This window comes from Grampus griseus (assembly GCF_964374135.1).
Source record: "Grampus griseus genome assembly, chromosome: 16".
Classification (NCBI taxonomy): Eukaryota; Metazoa; Chordata; class Mammalia; order Artiodactyla; family Delphinidae; genus Grampus; species Grampus griseus.
In genome coordinates, this window is record NC_139010.1 from 32,636,018 (window position 1) to 32,650,406 (window position 14,389).

The 14,389-nt window shown below is 54.5% G+C and overlaps 1 protein-coding gene across 1 annotated transcript; it reads left to right on the top strand.

Moving 5' to 3' along the window:
* The first annotated feature begins 3,419 nt into the window (after positions 1-3,419).
* On the top strand, positions 3,420-10,393 carry PPIF (peptidylprolyl isomerase F). Its single transcript, XM_082672990.1, has 6 exons — positions 3,420-3,671; positions 4,920-4,950; positions 5,502-5,590; positions 7,363-7,459; positions 8,000-8,075; positions 9,398-10,393. Exons 1-6 carry the CDS (start codon positions 3,483-3,485, stop codon positions 9,531-9,533), a joined length of 618 nt encoding a protein of 205 aa, XP_082529116.1. The 5' UTR covers positions 3,420-3,482; the 3' UTR covers positions 9,534-10,393.
* The last annotated feature ends 3,996 nt before the right edge of the window (positions 10,394-14,389 follow it).

The window sequence follows — 14,389 nt, forward strand, 5'->3', positions numbered from 1 at the left end:
TTGGACACAGTCCCACGTCCACGTATTCCCTATAGCCTTGCCCAGCACACTTCACCCCAGTGTGTCTCTGCCTGGCCCCAACCGGTATATGAGTTTGCAACCCCTGGATGTCAGCATGTCCTGACTGTTCTTTGGCTCTGTGAGGCCTAAAGATGGCATTACAGGGTCCCTGAGTGATGAAATCCATTAACACCCTGGATAAGAAGCCACTCGGGCTGAGTGGAGAGAAACTGCCATTTCTGAGGATGACACAGAGTCTATAAATAGCCATAGAGGCTGAGTGGTGACACCTACCCCATCTCACCTGGGGATGGGCATGTTTCAGTTCATGGCTCAGCCCAGAGACAGTCCTTGCTCCTGATGCCACTGAGGTCAGCACAGGTAGAAATGATTTCACAGCTGAGCCTGTGGGGAAGGTGGAATTTTCTCTGGTTCAGGCAAGAGGGAGTGATGATGTTTGATTTTTCAAAGAGGGTAGAAGGTGTAACATGGTGGGGATGAAGGATTGCACCATCCCTGTCTCCCCAGTACTACCCAACAATGTTAGACCTCAGCCTGGCCTTCAGGATTTTCTGTGATTGCCACGCCCCTTCCCCTGCCAAGCTTTCAGCTCATGGTCAATATTGTAGCCTTTCTTTGAAGATGACCTGACCTCTCCTAGCTCTGGGCTGGCTTTGGCTTATTCCCCCTGTGGAATCTCCTCTCTGCATCTTTTTGTCTCTGCCCCTCAAATGCAATTGTCTCCAGGCTGACCCCCTAGGCAGAAACAATTTCCCCTGTCCCCTGAGTTCCACAGTCCCCCAGCTAACTCAGTTTCTATCTTGTTGTGTCGTCTGTCCAAGGTTTGTCTCTCTTGCCCTCCCCACCCTGTCCCAATTACCAGCTCCTCAACGATAGTGACATATGCAAACCCTGATCCTGGAGTCAGACGGATTCCTCCCAGCTCCAGCACTCTGCCCTTGGGCAACTCACTCCCCAGCTCTTGGGGCCTTGCTTCCCTATCTGTGCAATGGAACTGCTTCCCAGGCTGCAGTGGAGAGCAGCCAAGCTAAGGGCTAGGCAAGGGCTTTGGGAACTAAAGTGGTTACATGAGTGAAAGCAGTTCTTCCCTGGGTTAGGGCTGCTCGTACTCCATTGGGTGGGAGATAAACTGAGGCCCTCCAGGAGCCGGCTTGAGAGACAATAGGGGACCACTAATATATTTGGCGTAGCTAAGGGCTATGTGAGCCAAGGGCCTGGAACTGATATGTGGGGTGATTCCTCTCTTCTTCTTTTGAATCTGCAGTATGCACTGATACAGGGGAGTATCTGCGAGATGTGCTGAGGGCCCAGATGGGGCAGGGAGCAAGCCAGCTTCCTACTCAGGCCTGTTCTACTTCAGGGAACAATCACAAAAAAAGGAGAAGCCATTCCCCAGAACAGAGTGAGGCCCCGTCCTGGGCTGGGACCTGGGGAGCATCTGGGCTCCAGGATGCAGCTGGAGTATCATTGAGTGCAGGCCCCTCCTGGGCCAGGAATAGAGAAGGGGACTGTGGACTTCCAGAAAAGGGTCAAGCCAGCATTCTCATGAGGTTAAGACACTTTGACCCCTTGAATTGGCTTGGGTCAGCATTTTGCTTCCTGACCCCTTCCCAGGAGTCAATTCAGAGCCTGGGGCAGGTCAGTTTAGAGCTGGTCCCAGCTGAAGTCCACCTGATTCCAAGGCCCAGACCCCACCCTCTTCTCTGGCCCCTCAGAACTCTGAGGCCCTGCAGCTGAGGCCCATTACTGACTGAGCCCCAAACCCTGAGCAAAGACCATCTGGATGGGACTTCCCCGGTGGCACAGTGGTTAAGAATCCGCCTGCCAATGAAGGGGACACGGGTTCGAGCCTTGGTCCGGGAAGATCCCACATGCCATGGAGCAACTAAGCTCGTGGGCCACAACTACTGAGCCTGTGCTCTAGAGCCCGCAAGCCACAACTACTGAGCCCATGAGACACAATTACTGAGCCCACGTGCCACAACTACTGAAGCCCACGTGCCTAGAGCCCACGCTCTGCAACAAGAGAAGCCACCGCAATGAGAAGCCCACGCACCACGACAGAGTAGCCCCCGCTTGCCGCAACTGGAGAAAGCCAGCATGCATCAACAAAGACCTAATGCAGCCAAAAATAAAAATTAAAAAAAAAAATGACACATACACACACAAAAGAATCAGAGGTTTAAAAAAAAAAAGACCATCTAGACTCTGTCCATCACTGATGCTCATGGCACAGTACTTAACAGCTGACAAAGTCCTCTCTCTCTTCATTTTATCCTTGGAACAGACCTGGAAAACAAGCAAGGTAGGGATTAGCAACACCCCCTATTCTGTAGAGGGGAAACTGAGGCCCAGAAGGTCTGGGAGGACTGGCAGAGGCTGGCTGCGGAGACTCCAGGGTTCCCCTACCTCTAGGCAGTGCCTTCATCTCTCTGGGCCTCATTTGCACATACGGAGAGTGCAGGTGTTGGCTCGGATGCTCTCTCAAGTCCCCTGCCTGTCATTCATTTCCTGTGGGCCTCCCATGCCCCCAGGCTTCTGGGAAGCCCACCTCAGCACGTGGGGTAAATCCCCCTCACTGTGGTTTCTCCCGCTCAGTTCCCCTTCTCTTCCTGTCTTGCCTTCTGGCTTTTCCTTGGACTGGTCCCTGTGGTATGTTATCTGCAGGTGCAGTTTTGGGGTGAGTGGGGGTGGGAGGGGAGCTAGCAGCCGTCTGTCCTGGTTGCTGGGGATCAGGGCTGTCAGTCTATGGGGTAGGGGAGGAGGAGCCAGACCCAGTCCTGGTGGAGGACTGGGGGCCTGGTAAGAGCACGATAGGCCCAGGCTGAGTCTGGAAGAGGGACTGGTTTCTAGAAGCATCTGGAGACAAGCCCAGGATAGGACGAGGAGGCCGGTGGTCACCATGGGAGGTGCCTGCCTGCCACCTCTCGCTCTAATCCCGCTTCTCATCTCCACCTTTCTTTGACTGACTCTCAGTGACACGGTCTCTCCTGGTCCGCCTGTCTGTCTACAGGGCCTATGGGGCGAGGGGCAGCCGTACAAAAGTCTCAAACGTAGACTTTTGTTATATTCAACGAAAACATATGGATGCTCGTATTTTGGAGTTAACCACGTTTTAGCATTTTCCCCTTTTTTCATCTATTGGGACCCTCGCAAAATGGAACCGGCCTCCTTTTGCGAAGTCTTGTCTGCCCCTCAGGTCTCTGGCCCTGGTTGGGGTGTGTTCAGAAGACTTCACGCCCCACCGCCCCACCGGCCGGGCTGCGCTGTCCGCTGGGGCCAGCAGGCGACGCCCGCGGTCAGCCCGGAGGGGGCGGGATGGAGGCGGGGCCACGAGGCCGGCTGGGCCAATAAAGGCGGCTGCACGCCGCTGCGGCTAACTCCGTCCTTTGGGCGCCCGTGACGCTCGCTTCTGGAGTCTCTGTTGGCCCGTGGCTCTCCTGCCCGGACCCGCACCCACGATGCTGGCGCTGCGCTACGGCCCCCGTCTGCTCGGCCCCCTCTCCGGCCCGCGCTCCGCGCACCTGCGCCTACCCGCGGCCCGCGCTTGCAGCAGCGGCTCCCGAGACCCGTCCTCTTCCTCCCGGAACCCGCTCGTGTACCTGGACGTGGGCGCCGACGGGCAGCCGCTCGGCCGCGTGGTGCTGGAGGTGAGACCACCGGACAGGACCGTGCTGGACTGGGCGTGGGGGACGGTCGCGGAAGAGCTCTGGACCCCGGGCCGGCGCTGTGCCTGGCTCGCTGAGTGACCTTGCTTCCTGCTCCTGGGCTCTGGGCCTCAGTTTGCCCATCTCTAAGGAGGGGCATCAGATTGGTCTCTCCAGGCCTCCCCTCAGAACTTTGGACTAGTGGAGGCGGGAGGGAGGCCCCTGTGGAGGAGAAAGCTCAAGGTCAGATCGTAGGCTAGGAGGGCCCGCCCCGTTGACCGGGGTCGGGAGGGGCTCCGAGACTTAATGGGGCGGGATCCTAGGCCCGGAGCTTCGAGATGGGTTTCGGGGGCCTCCGGGGTCCGGGCGGCGGGCCCGGCTGGGCGCTCACATTGTGGCCCTTGCAGAAGGCGGAGCGGGCCCCAGCCCCGCCCTCGCCATTGGGCTCTCGGCGTAGCAAAGGTGGTTTCGGGCCGCCTCCTCTCCCAGCAGGGCGGCTGGCCCGGCCTTGGGCTCCAGCCACCAGAGCAGGCATAGAGCTCCTGGAGTCGGGGCAGTGTGCTCTGAGCTCATCGCCACAACTCCATCCCCAGCCACCCTTCCGAGGTGACACTCTGCGTCTGCCCTGGCTCTTTGGGCCTTTTTGAAAAACAGAGCAAGAAACATACCTAGTAGTCCGGAAGGTAACAGAGGAGAAGCCTGGGTGTAGCCTTCAAGCCCATGTTGAACAAAGGGGCCTCAGTTAAGCCTCAGTTGACTCTTCTGGAAAATGGAGAAGACCTTTATTTTAAAGGTTCGGTGCCAGTGTGGCTCTTGCAGCTGGGAGGCAAGAGGCAGGCTTAGATGGGCCTCCAGCCTCCCCTTTCCCCCGCCCCTCCTGCCTCTCTCTGAGCCTCGTTTCCCATCTGCCCATTGAGGAGCTTGGACTGGCTCCTCCCCAGGGCCCTCTCTCCAGGCCTTGAGTCTCTGATGCTTTGGGCCCAGCTGAAGTGGCTCTGCCAGTTCTGCCCCTAGAAGTAGTCCGGGATGGTGTTGGCATCTCTTCTGACAAGTTAGGAAATCGAGGCCGCCTCCTCCCAGCCTGGAGTTCAGGAAGCAGCTGGCAGAAACGATAGCTCCTTAGGTGGCCTCCCACGGAGGGCTGGGAGTGACAGGAATGTGCTTTCCCCCTCTCCTGGGCCGCCGTGCGGGTTGGGTCCCTCTTTCACCTGCCTCTGGACTGACCGTCTTGTCCCTCTTCTCTCCCCACAGCTGAAGGCAGATGTTGTCCCAAAGACAGCAGGTAAGTCAGGGCCCAGGGCCTTCTGAGTCCAGTCTGGATGGAAGAGAGAGGGGCAAGGCAAGGTGGGTGGGGTGGTGAGAGCAGTTGGGGCATGAGAACCGTGACTAGATGGGAGTTCCACGTGTGGCTCAGCTGCTGAGTACCCTGGGGCAGCCACTGGTCCTCTCTGAGCCTTAGGGTCGGCCCCGCCCACCTGTGCAGTAGCAGCCTCTGAATCAGGAGAAGATACACATACATGTCCTCTGGGACAACTTCCTCCCTCCTGGTGCCCGACGGGGCAGGCTGGTGGGTTCGCAGCCCTTGCCTGGACTCCCTGCCCCGCTGACCCGGTGCTGGAACAGCCAGGAGCATGTGTTCCTGCCACAGTGCTCGGACACTGAAGTCAGGGCGCCAGATGACTTGTCCCAGGTCACACAGCCAGCGCAGACCCAGGGGCGGGGGTCTTTCCATGTCCCGGCGGGGCGTAGGTCGAGAGGGCGCCGGCTGGAACAAGTTGTGGCCCCTGGGTTGAGGCCTGGCCCTGCTGACCTGCCTCTTCCTTCAACCCTCAGAGAACTTCAGAGCCCTGTGCACCGGGGAGAAGGGCTTCGGCTACAAAGGCTCCACCTTTCACAGAGTGATTCCGTCCTTCATGTGCCAGGTAGCGGGGGCATCTCCCTGCCTTGGGTTCCTCTTCTCTAAATGGGAATAGTGACGGGGACACCTCGGAGGATTCTCATGAGGAGTAACCAGTGTGCACGTGCCTGGAAAGTACTTAATGGAGGGCAGCTGCGGTCACTCGCTCGGCCTGTCCTCTTACTCCGAGAGGCCGGAGCTTTTCCTGGCTGCCACAGAGCCTTCCCTGCCCCAGGAGTTAAGCAACAGGGCAGGCGGCCGGACGGGCCCTGCCTGGCGGGGTCGGGAGAGTGAAGCAGTGGAGGGAGAGCAGGCATCGGAGTGTGGATGTGCTCAGGGTTAGATCTGAAGCCTTTGGAGGACCAGCACATTCAGACAGTCTCTGCCCATGCCCCACAGTGTGTCCCACTGAGCACTTGGCATGGGAGATAAGGCTAGAGAGGAGGAGGAGGGAGGAGACTGGGCACAGACAAGAACACACAGGTCTGGACTTGGAGCCTCTCTCCAGAGAAGGGCATCTTTCCCGGTTAAATGAGTCTGTTCTTTAGTCATATGTTCTGCCTCTTTTCAAAAGCATTAGTTTTGCTGTGTCAGATGTTTTGCAGGTAGGTGTTGAAAGCGAGAACTTCCCCCAGGGCCAGGACGGGGCCAGGACCCGAGCTATGCTGGGGGTTGTCCTGTGTGAGGTCAGACCCTGCTAAGACAGGGGCTAGTGTCTGAGGCCAGCAGACCTAGAGGCAGGGGCATGGATGTCATGACCTCTTTGAAGTCCTTTCAGCCTGGAATTCTCCTCCCCCCTTCCCTCCACCCCGACCTGGTGGCTGTCATCACATCGTGGTGAGTGGCAGTGGGTTGAATGTGACAAATTCAGGGAGGGGTGAGGGCTGTGGCTGTGAGACAGGCCTGGCTCCGCCCCGTGGCTCTCAGCTGGGCGGCTCCCGGCTCTGCCCGAGGCTGTGGATGAAGCAGGAGCTGAAGTGGGTGTCCCAGCCGGGCTAGGGTCTTCCTCGGAACCACAGCAGGCAAGGGCAGAGACTCCAAAGCTGGAGAGCTCTCGGAGGCATGGGATGGTAGCACCGGGACGCCCAGGCCAGGGTTTGGAATCGTCCCTCTCTGGGGACACATTGGCATTTGGGGATGCTTCAGCAGGGCAGGTCAGGTCACCCGTGTCACCTGAGGATCCCACCTCAGGAAAACAGCAACGTGACCATGGCCGGGGGCTGGGGCTCTGCCGCAGCTGGCAGCCCCTGGGCTCTTCTGGCCGTGGCTCCCGTGGAAGCCTCAGGCGAGCTGTGAGGAGTGACGCCAGCCCTGGCAGGGCTCTGTCCTGGGCCTGGTGAAGGGGAGATGCTGGGACAGGGAGGGGGACTCAGTGTGGGGAACTGGCTCTGCTGGCTGCTGCCGCTTCCCACAGACCACACTTGGGAATGAGGGTTCCTGGTTTTCTCCCTATTTACCCTCCAAGAGTTGTGGGTAGAAAATTCTAGGTCACTAAGAAGCATCTCAGAATGGCCGAGATGTTTTTAAGGATGATTTAAAAACTCGCTCAGACAAAAATGAATCATTCGGAAACCAGGGTAGTTATTGTGGCAGAAAATATCTAAGCTTTATCTTATTGTTGCTTATTTTCCTTAGTATTGTATAGTCCTTCTATCGTTGGATGTTTTCTGACCTCTTTGCCTGAGGGCTTCCGGCTGGGTGGGCCCTGGGTGGGCTGGGGGCTGCGTCCTAGCGCTGGAGTAGCACCCCTCTGCCAGCTCTGGTGGCGACGTCTCAGCCGATGCTCTGTGCTCGCAGGCCGGGGACTTCACCAACCACAACGGCACAGGGGGGAGGTCCATCTACGGGAGCCGCTTTCCTGACGAGAACTTCAAACTGAAGCACAAGGGGCCCGGTGAGTGCAGGTCGCCAGTCCCGGGGCCATGTGCCCCGAGCTATGACCCTGCCTCTGCCATCCCAGCAGGCCTGGAGGCTACAGCCTGATTGCCCAGTATGATTGCTCCATATCTGACGTTGCTCCTTCCTTCCTTCGATGCTCTGGGTGGGCTTGTTGGGTTTTCCTAGAGCTTTTTCATCCTGAGCTCTCAGTTTCTAAACCGAACCTTCCTTTGAGAACCTGGGGGAGAGAGCTTTTAAGCAAAACCCCAGCGTTGTGTCAGACCCGAGGCGCGACATGGGAAAGTCTAGAGTTCAGGGCTGGGGGTCCCGCTCCAGCTCCACCACTGAGAGCTTCCACGAGGCCCTTTTCTCTCGTGGCGGCAGAGGCGGACAGGCCCTGGGGAGCTGCGTCCTCTGGGCCCTGGTTCCCTCTTCTGAGCCCCAGGATCTTCCGGCTCAAGCATCTTTGATGTGGTTTTCCCCATCTGCTCATCTGAGTGACTCCCGTGTGAGATGCCTCCTGGGGGCAGCCTGGTCATCCTGCTTGTGTTTGCAGGTGTCCTGTCCATGGCAAATGCAGGCCCCAACACGAACGGCTCCCAGTTCTTCATTTGCACCATAAAGACAGACTGGTGAGTTGCTTGCTCCCGGCTCCAGGCCCTCTGGGAAGATGGGGTGGCCTTGCAGCTGGAGGGGGAAGCTAGTTTGAGGCTGGACTCTGCTGTGGGACAGTAGCCCTCACCCAGGCTGTGTGTCTGTATGAGAGAAGGAGAAGGTTTGTGAAAGGATTGAGGGAGAATTTGGGTTATTCTTGTAACTGTCTTTATTAAGCTTCCCATTGTTACTGTCAGATGGAGTTTTCTCAGTGTGTTCTGTGCACATGTGCGTGCGCGCGCACACACACGCACACACACACACACACACACACACACACACACACAGAGGAAAGGATTCTTTTACCAAATATATTTGTGAAATGCTGCGGAACATACTAGGCCTCAAGATGGCCTGTGGCAGAAACCTGTTTTCTTGGTTTAACCCGCTATTTCCCTGGCTTACTTGACCTTGGAATGCACCGTGGAAAATGCTGCAGGAGACGTTTGGATATCACACTGGACTTCTCATCAGGCATTAGCATGGGCCTGCAAATAGCTACCAGCCCCTTGTATTTTAGGGATGTTTCCCAAGTAAATTTTCCACTACCTAGTAAGTTTCTCTGCTCAAAGTCCCCTGTGTCCTAGCCCTGAGGCATCTCAGGGAGGTGAGGGGACAGCAGCTGGCCTGGAGCTCAGACTAAATAAAGCCCATTTCCAAGGACTTTAGGGAGACCTGGGTAGTGGGGGTTACTAGTGGTCTCTACCCTCCGAGCCAGAGGGACGTGGATGTCAGGGTGGGCAGGTTGGTGCTGGCTCTGCCTGCCCTCCTTCCGTGGAGCCCCTGGTGGATCCTGAGGTGTAACCAGTTTTGGCCTTGCTGGCCCTGCCTTTTAGATTCTTGGGACTGTCTCGGATTGAGAGCTGCTTGGGACTCGCATCGGTTCACCACACGTATTATCTTGGCTCTCACCTCAGAATTTATGACTGTTAAGATAGTTCCATTTACACAGACCTCTTATTTCTTCAGAGTAGTTCAATATCCCTTTATCTCCCTGTGCAGAACGAGAATAATTCGCTTTTTGTAGGTGAGGTTCCCAGGATTCAGGTGCAGTGGCCTGGGATTAGGTCACACAGCAGGCGAGGCAGAACGTAGCCTGGGAGGGAGCCGTCCTCTGATGCGTTCTGGGGGGCTCAGCAAGGCTCGATACCCGAGCTGTGAGAGGCGGGGCCAGCTTTTCGGTGTGGGTTCCTTTCAGAACTGCTGTTTTTGGTAAGTAGTCCCGTGACCAAGGGGCTGTGACCCTGGGCGACCCTGCACCACCTTCGCTTCTGCTTACCTGGCTCACCTCTCCTCGCAGGCTGGATGGCAAACATGTTGTGTTTGGCCATGTCAAAGAGGGCATGGATGTCGTGAAGAAAATAGAATCTCTCGGCTCCAAGAGTGGGAAGACATCCAAGAAGATTGTCATCACGGACTGTGGCCAGGTGAGCTAACCCGCCACGCCAGGGCTCTAGGCCAGCGGCAGCTGCAGGCAACAGGGAGTTGACTCACCCAGGCGGCCGTCTCGGGCTCCCAGCGCAGGGGCCCCTTGGAGTTGCCTGTGCTCCCTCCACCTTCTCTGTGCTTCCGGAAGGCCTCTCGGGAATGTCAGACCTCACAGGACCCACCGGGCTGCTTCCCCAGTGCCTGATCTTCCCCAGCGCCCTGTTTCTGGACACGCATCACGGACACTGTGTCCCTGCTCCTCGTCTGGCGTCTCCCGTGATCGCCCGGCCCAAGTTCACCTGTGCCTTGGACGTTGAGGGTGGTGACGGGTTAGCTCCGAAGGCAGTTTCTGCCTTTTCTTTGGCCAAGGGGGAAAGCCGGTTGCTGTAAAGAGCTGTAATAGCTGTTTAATGTCGTCTTCCTAATCGGAATAATTTAGCAAGACTCCCTGGAGCTGGAGCTGTGGCACTAACTACTCCAGGCTGTGGTGTGACCTCAAATTGGTGGCACAGGCCACGAGCTTGGCCTTTGAAGCACAGTCTGAGCGTTTGTGAAGGTGCCACGGCTGAGATCTTTTATCCCAGTCACTGTGAATCCCATTGGTTTGCTGTTCTTGTGTTTGGGGAGAGTCCATGGGGGTAGATCAGCTGAACCTGGGGACAGACCCACTGCGAGCTGTGCCTAGTCAATGTGAATTCCCCAGTTGAAAACAGAAATGACTTGTAAGTGCCGTGCGCTCTGGAAGGAAGTCAGTGTGTCTTCCCTGGTGGGCTTTGATTTCTTCTGTGTGTCTTAGAAATTATATCTACTGATTATATACACAATAGACTTCTGGAACATTTCTTTGTGTTGAGCTTAAATGTGAAAATAAATCCTGTTTTCTATGAAAGACTGGGGTCCGTGCTTTAGGAAGCAGTGTCTGTAACAAGTATTTGGAGCTGACGTTTTTTGTTACCACTGTCACTCAGTGCTCCACGGAGGGCCTTTCCGTGGACTCTCAATCCCCCTAGCAACCTATGAGGATGTTCTCATCATCCTGCTTAACAGACAAGGAAATGGACTCAGACAAACTGTCTTAGCGTTCACAGCCCATCAGAGCCCTGGTGCCGCCTCTGGGTGACGGAGCCTCAGTTTTGCTCAGCTGTATAATGGGGTAACAGTGCCCACCTCACAGGGTGATAAGGGTCAGACGTGATCTGTGTAAAGTGCACAGCACGGGCCCTGGCACATGGTCTTAATAAGGCTCTGGAGTGATGAGCACAATATTTCCTGTGTGTCTGGGTCTTAGAGGAGGAGGAGCTGTGATTATCTCAGGCTAGACGTGGACTTTACTACCCTCGAAGTGCCGTTTAAATTTGGAGTTAAGTTACAGGTGTTTCTGAATTCACAGGGAGAGCAGATTGGGGTGTGGGAGGAGGGCTAAAAATTTCCTTAAACAGCCAAGGGAGGCACAGTCCGAATACCAGAAGAATCACAGTGTAATTAGCATTGCCTCACATTGGAGTTCCCTGAGTCTGATGATGTGTGGTCACAGGTCCTGGAAGGCATTCTGAGGTCACAGTGGCTGGACTTGGGTCATCTGGAATATGGGGTTCCCTGAGTTATGTGAGGTCACAGATAGATGTAGTCACTCTGGGGTCATGGCTGGAGTTGGGTCATTGGAGTCATGGAGAGTTTCCATGAAGTCAGTTCAGCTACATGGGTTGGGAACTCAGCCGGCCTAAAAGTTTTCAAACCGTTCTCAAGAGCCTTGGAGGTCGTCAGGCAAGGGCCCCTGAACCCCCTTTGAATCATCAATACCCTCTGTTTTCTAAAAGGGATTTCGTTTGAAGAATGGGCTCCTAGGCCAAATAATAATGGGTTGTGGCTCGACCCTTCCAAGCAGCATTTTACAGATGGGTAAACTGAGGCCCTGAGAGGGGACACGGTTGCCCAAGGTGACCCCGTGAGTCAGTTGGCAGAGCAGGGGCTAGAACCCCGGACCTGCCAGTCCAGAGGGTTTTCTGTTGGAGGCCTTTCGGGATGCACAGACCCCTTTGTCCTCAGATCACATGCAGTCAGAGCTCTTCTGATTTCTGAGGTCAAAGCCGTGATTTTGGTCCTAGTGGAGTTTCCTCTTGACCTCTGGGGACTCTAGGGAGGCAGTGGTGCTGTTGACAAGTGTGAGGGTCACCTCCTTGAGGTGTGGCCCACTGGCCCCCTGGTGACTTCTGAGGGGTCTCGGGGTCACAGAACATGTGGGGCATGTGTTTAGTTCACAGAGCATTTCCTTTCCAATGAGGAGGAAGCACGTGTGCGTGCGTGTGTGTGTGCGTGCGTGTGTGTGTGTGTGCGTGGGTTTGTGTGCGTATGTGTGCGCACACGCGTGTGTGCACGCACACGCGTGTGTGTGTGTCCGTCCGTGCAGAGGAGTCTAGTGTGGGCTAGCGGAAGAAAGAATGCAGGAATTTCCTAAAAACAGTTTCCTGAAGGTGGGGCTGTTCCCTGCAGTTCTCTTCCCAGAACTCTTGCACAAGGGCCTGAGACTGGTCTTACTACATAAAGCGGGAGCCTGTGTAATATACAGATAGGATATTGACTTCTTGCTGGTACACGGTGCCTAATGCATGAAGGAAGCAGTGAGTCATACGCGTGCTCTCACAGATGGAATCATATGTGACGCCATGTAAATTCACCATGTGTTTAAATATCTGAAATAGCATTTTTATGAGACAACACATGATAGCTTTTCAAAATGACTTCACTGAGGTATAATTTACATACAATAAAATTCACACATTTTAAGTGTGCAGATCAATCATTTGACAAATTCATGCACTGAGTCACCACCACCAAATTAAGTTATAGAACATTTCCATCTCTCCAGAAAGATACCTCTGCGCCTGTTCTATCGCTGTAGATTAATTTTGCCTGTTCTAGAACTTGGTGTAAACGGAATCCTACAAGATTTACTTTTTGTGTCTGACTTCTTTCGTGTACCATGTATGAAGACGTGGGAGAATTTAACACGCTTCTGGGCTTTATAGAATGTTGCTCCGTGATGAGGAATGTCAGTAAATGTTTCCAGGGTCTGCTAAGGCCTAAAGCAGTGCTTCTCCTAGGAATCCTGGGGTGCTGGGAAAGCATGCAGATTCCTAGGCCGCGGCCAAGCCCTGTTGAATACCAGTCTCTGAGGGTGGGATCTAGGAATCTGAATTTCCAAATAATAATAATTCAACTAAAGTTTAAGAATTTGAGTGTAGGCCAGAAGGGGCAAGATTGAAAAGGGAGACCACCAGACCACTGGAGTCATTGCCGACGCGCTGAAACATCTGTTCTGGATGCTCCGCCGCTCGTAAAAGATGCTTCACTTGAGGAGTCTGGGTGGTGGGTGGGGCACCCTGTGCAGCCCAGGCTTCGTGGGGGCTGGTGGGAAGCTGTGCTCTTCCATAACTGCTTCCCAAAGCCTCAGCCGATGGAGAGGCCTTTCGGGGGGGAGTTCCCATGGTGTAGCCCTCGGTTCTTCATTTCTCATCAGGAGGAGGGTCTGGCTTTGGTGGGCCCAGACTGGAGAACATTTCTCAGTGAATAGCTTCTGGAGGCCACGAGTCAGATCCATGTCCAAGGTCCACTGGAACAGGGCGGATAGAGAAAGTCTTGGTTCCATGCTGTGTTCTGCTGGTTGCATATATCTGTGAATATACTAAAAAAAATTGAATTATATACTTTAAGTGGGTGAGTTGTATGACACGTGAACAATATCTCAATAAATCTGCTTAAAAATATGTGTTAGTAAATTCTCAGAATTCTGTGGGTGTGTAAGCTGTTTTTCTGAAGTCCTGTCCCTTGGGAAAATGCTGAGATTTGACCCCGTTGGTGGGTCTTGGGCATTGCCTTTCAAAGCACCTGTCCCAGGTGAAGTTACCACAGTGTTTTTAGACAAAGAAGTCTGTTCTTCTCAGAGACAGAAGGGCAAGCTACTTGCACAGGCAAGGGAGGCATGGAGTGACTGGAGGATTCAAGTTGTTCGTTTCATTTGGACCCAAACAGATGTCTCCATTACGAATTTCAGGATCCCACTCTTTCCCACTGATGCCCTTTCACACGAAAAACTTAGTGAGACTGTGAGTTCAAATGTTATTGTAATTCAGCAAGCTACACAATTAAATTTTTGTTTGATTTTAAGTGATTATCAGTCTAGGGTCTACAAGAAGTGAGAGATGTTTTAGAGGTGTCACGGAAGCTTTCTGGTTCTCAGACCTTAACGTAAGCTGAGAATTAAAAGATATGAATTTGTTATCGTCTTTTGGTAAACAGTCAAGCATGCTCAAAATAATTCACCCCACGCTATTGGCCTTCTGGCCATCGATACTGCCATAACTGTCAAGTGTACAGCCACCTGGCCTCCCAAGGCACATGCTTCTCTCGTCACTTAACCACAGGTGACAGCATGAGTAATTGTGATGTCACTGCATGCCAAAAATTACCATCATCCCACTTCCAATTGGCAGGTAGTTCAGCCCTGCCTTCAAGCCCAAGGGCACAGCCAAACAAATCTCGAAATCCCATCTTTGTGGGGTTATCTCCTAGGACCACTGCCTGTGTCAATTCTTTATTGATCAGGGTCCAGACAGGATACAGAAACAACAGAGTAATTCTAACAGGGAAAGTTTATTATCAAAAATGATTAACCGGGGCTTCCCTGGTGGCGCAGTGGTTGGGAATCCACCTGCCAAAGCAGGGGACGTGGGTTCGAGCCCTGGTCCGGGAGGATCCCACATGGCACAGAGCAACTGGGTCCGTGTGCCACAACCACTGAGCCCGCATGCCACAGCTGCTGAGGCCCGCGCACCTGGAGCCCACGCTCCTCAACAGGAGAGGCCAC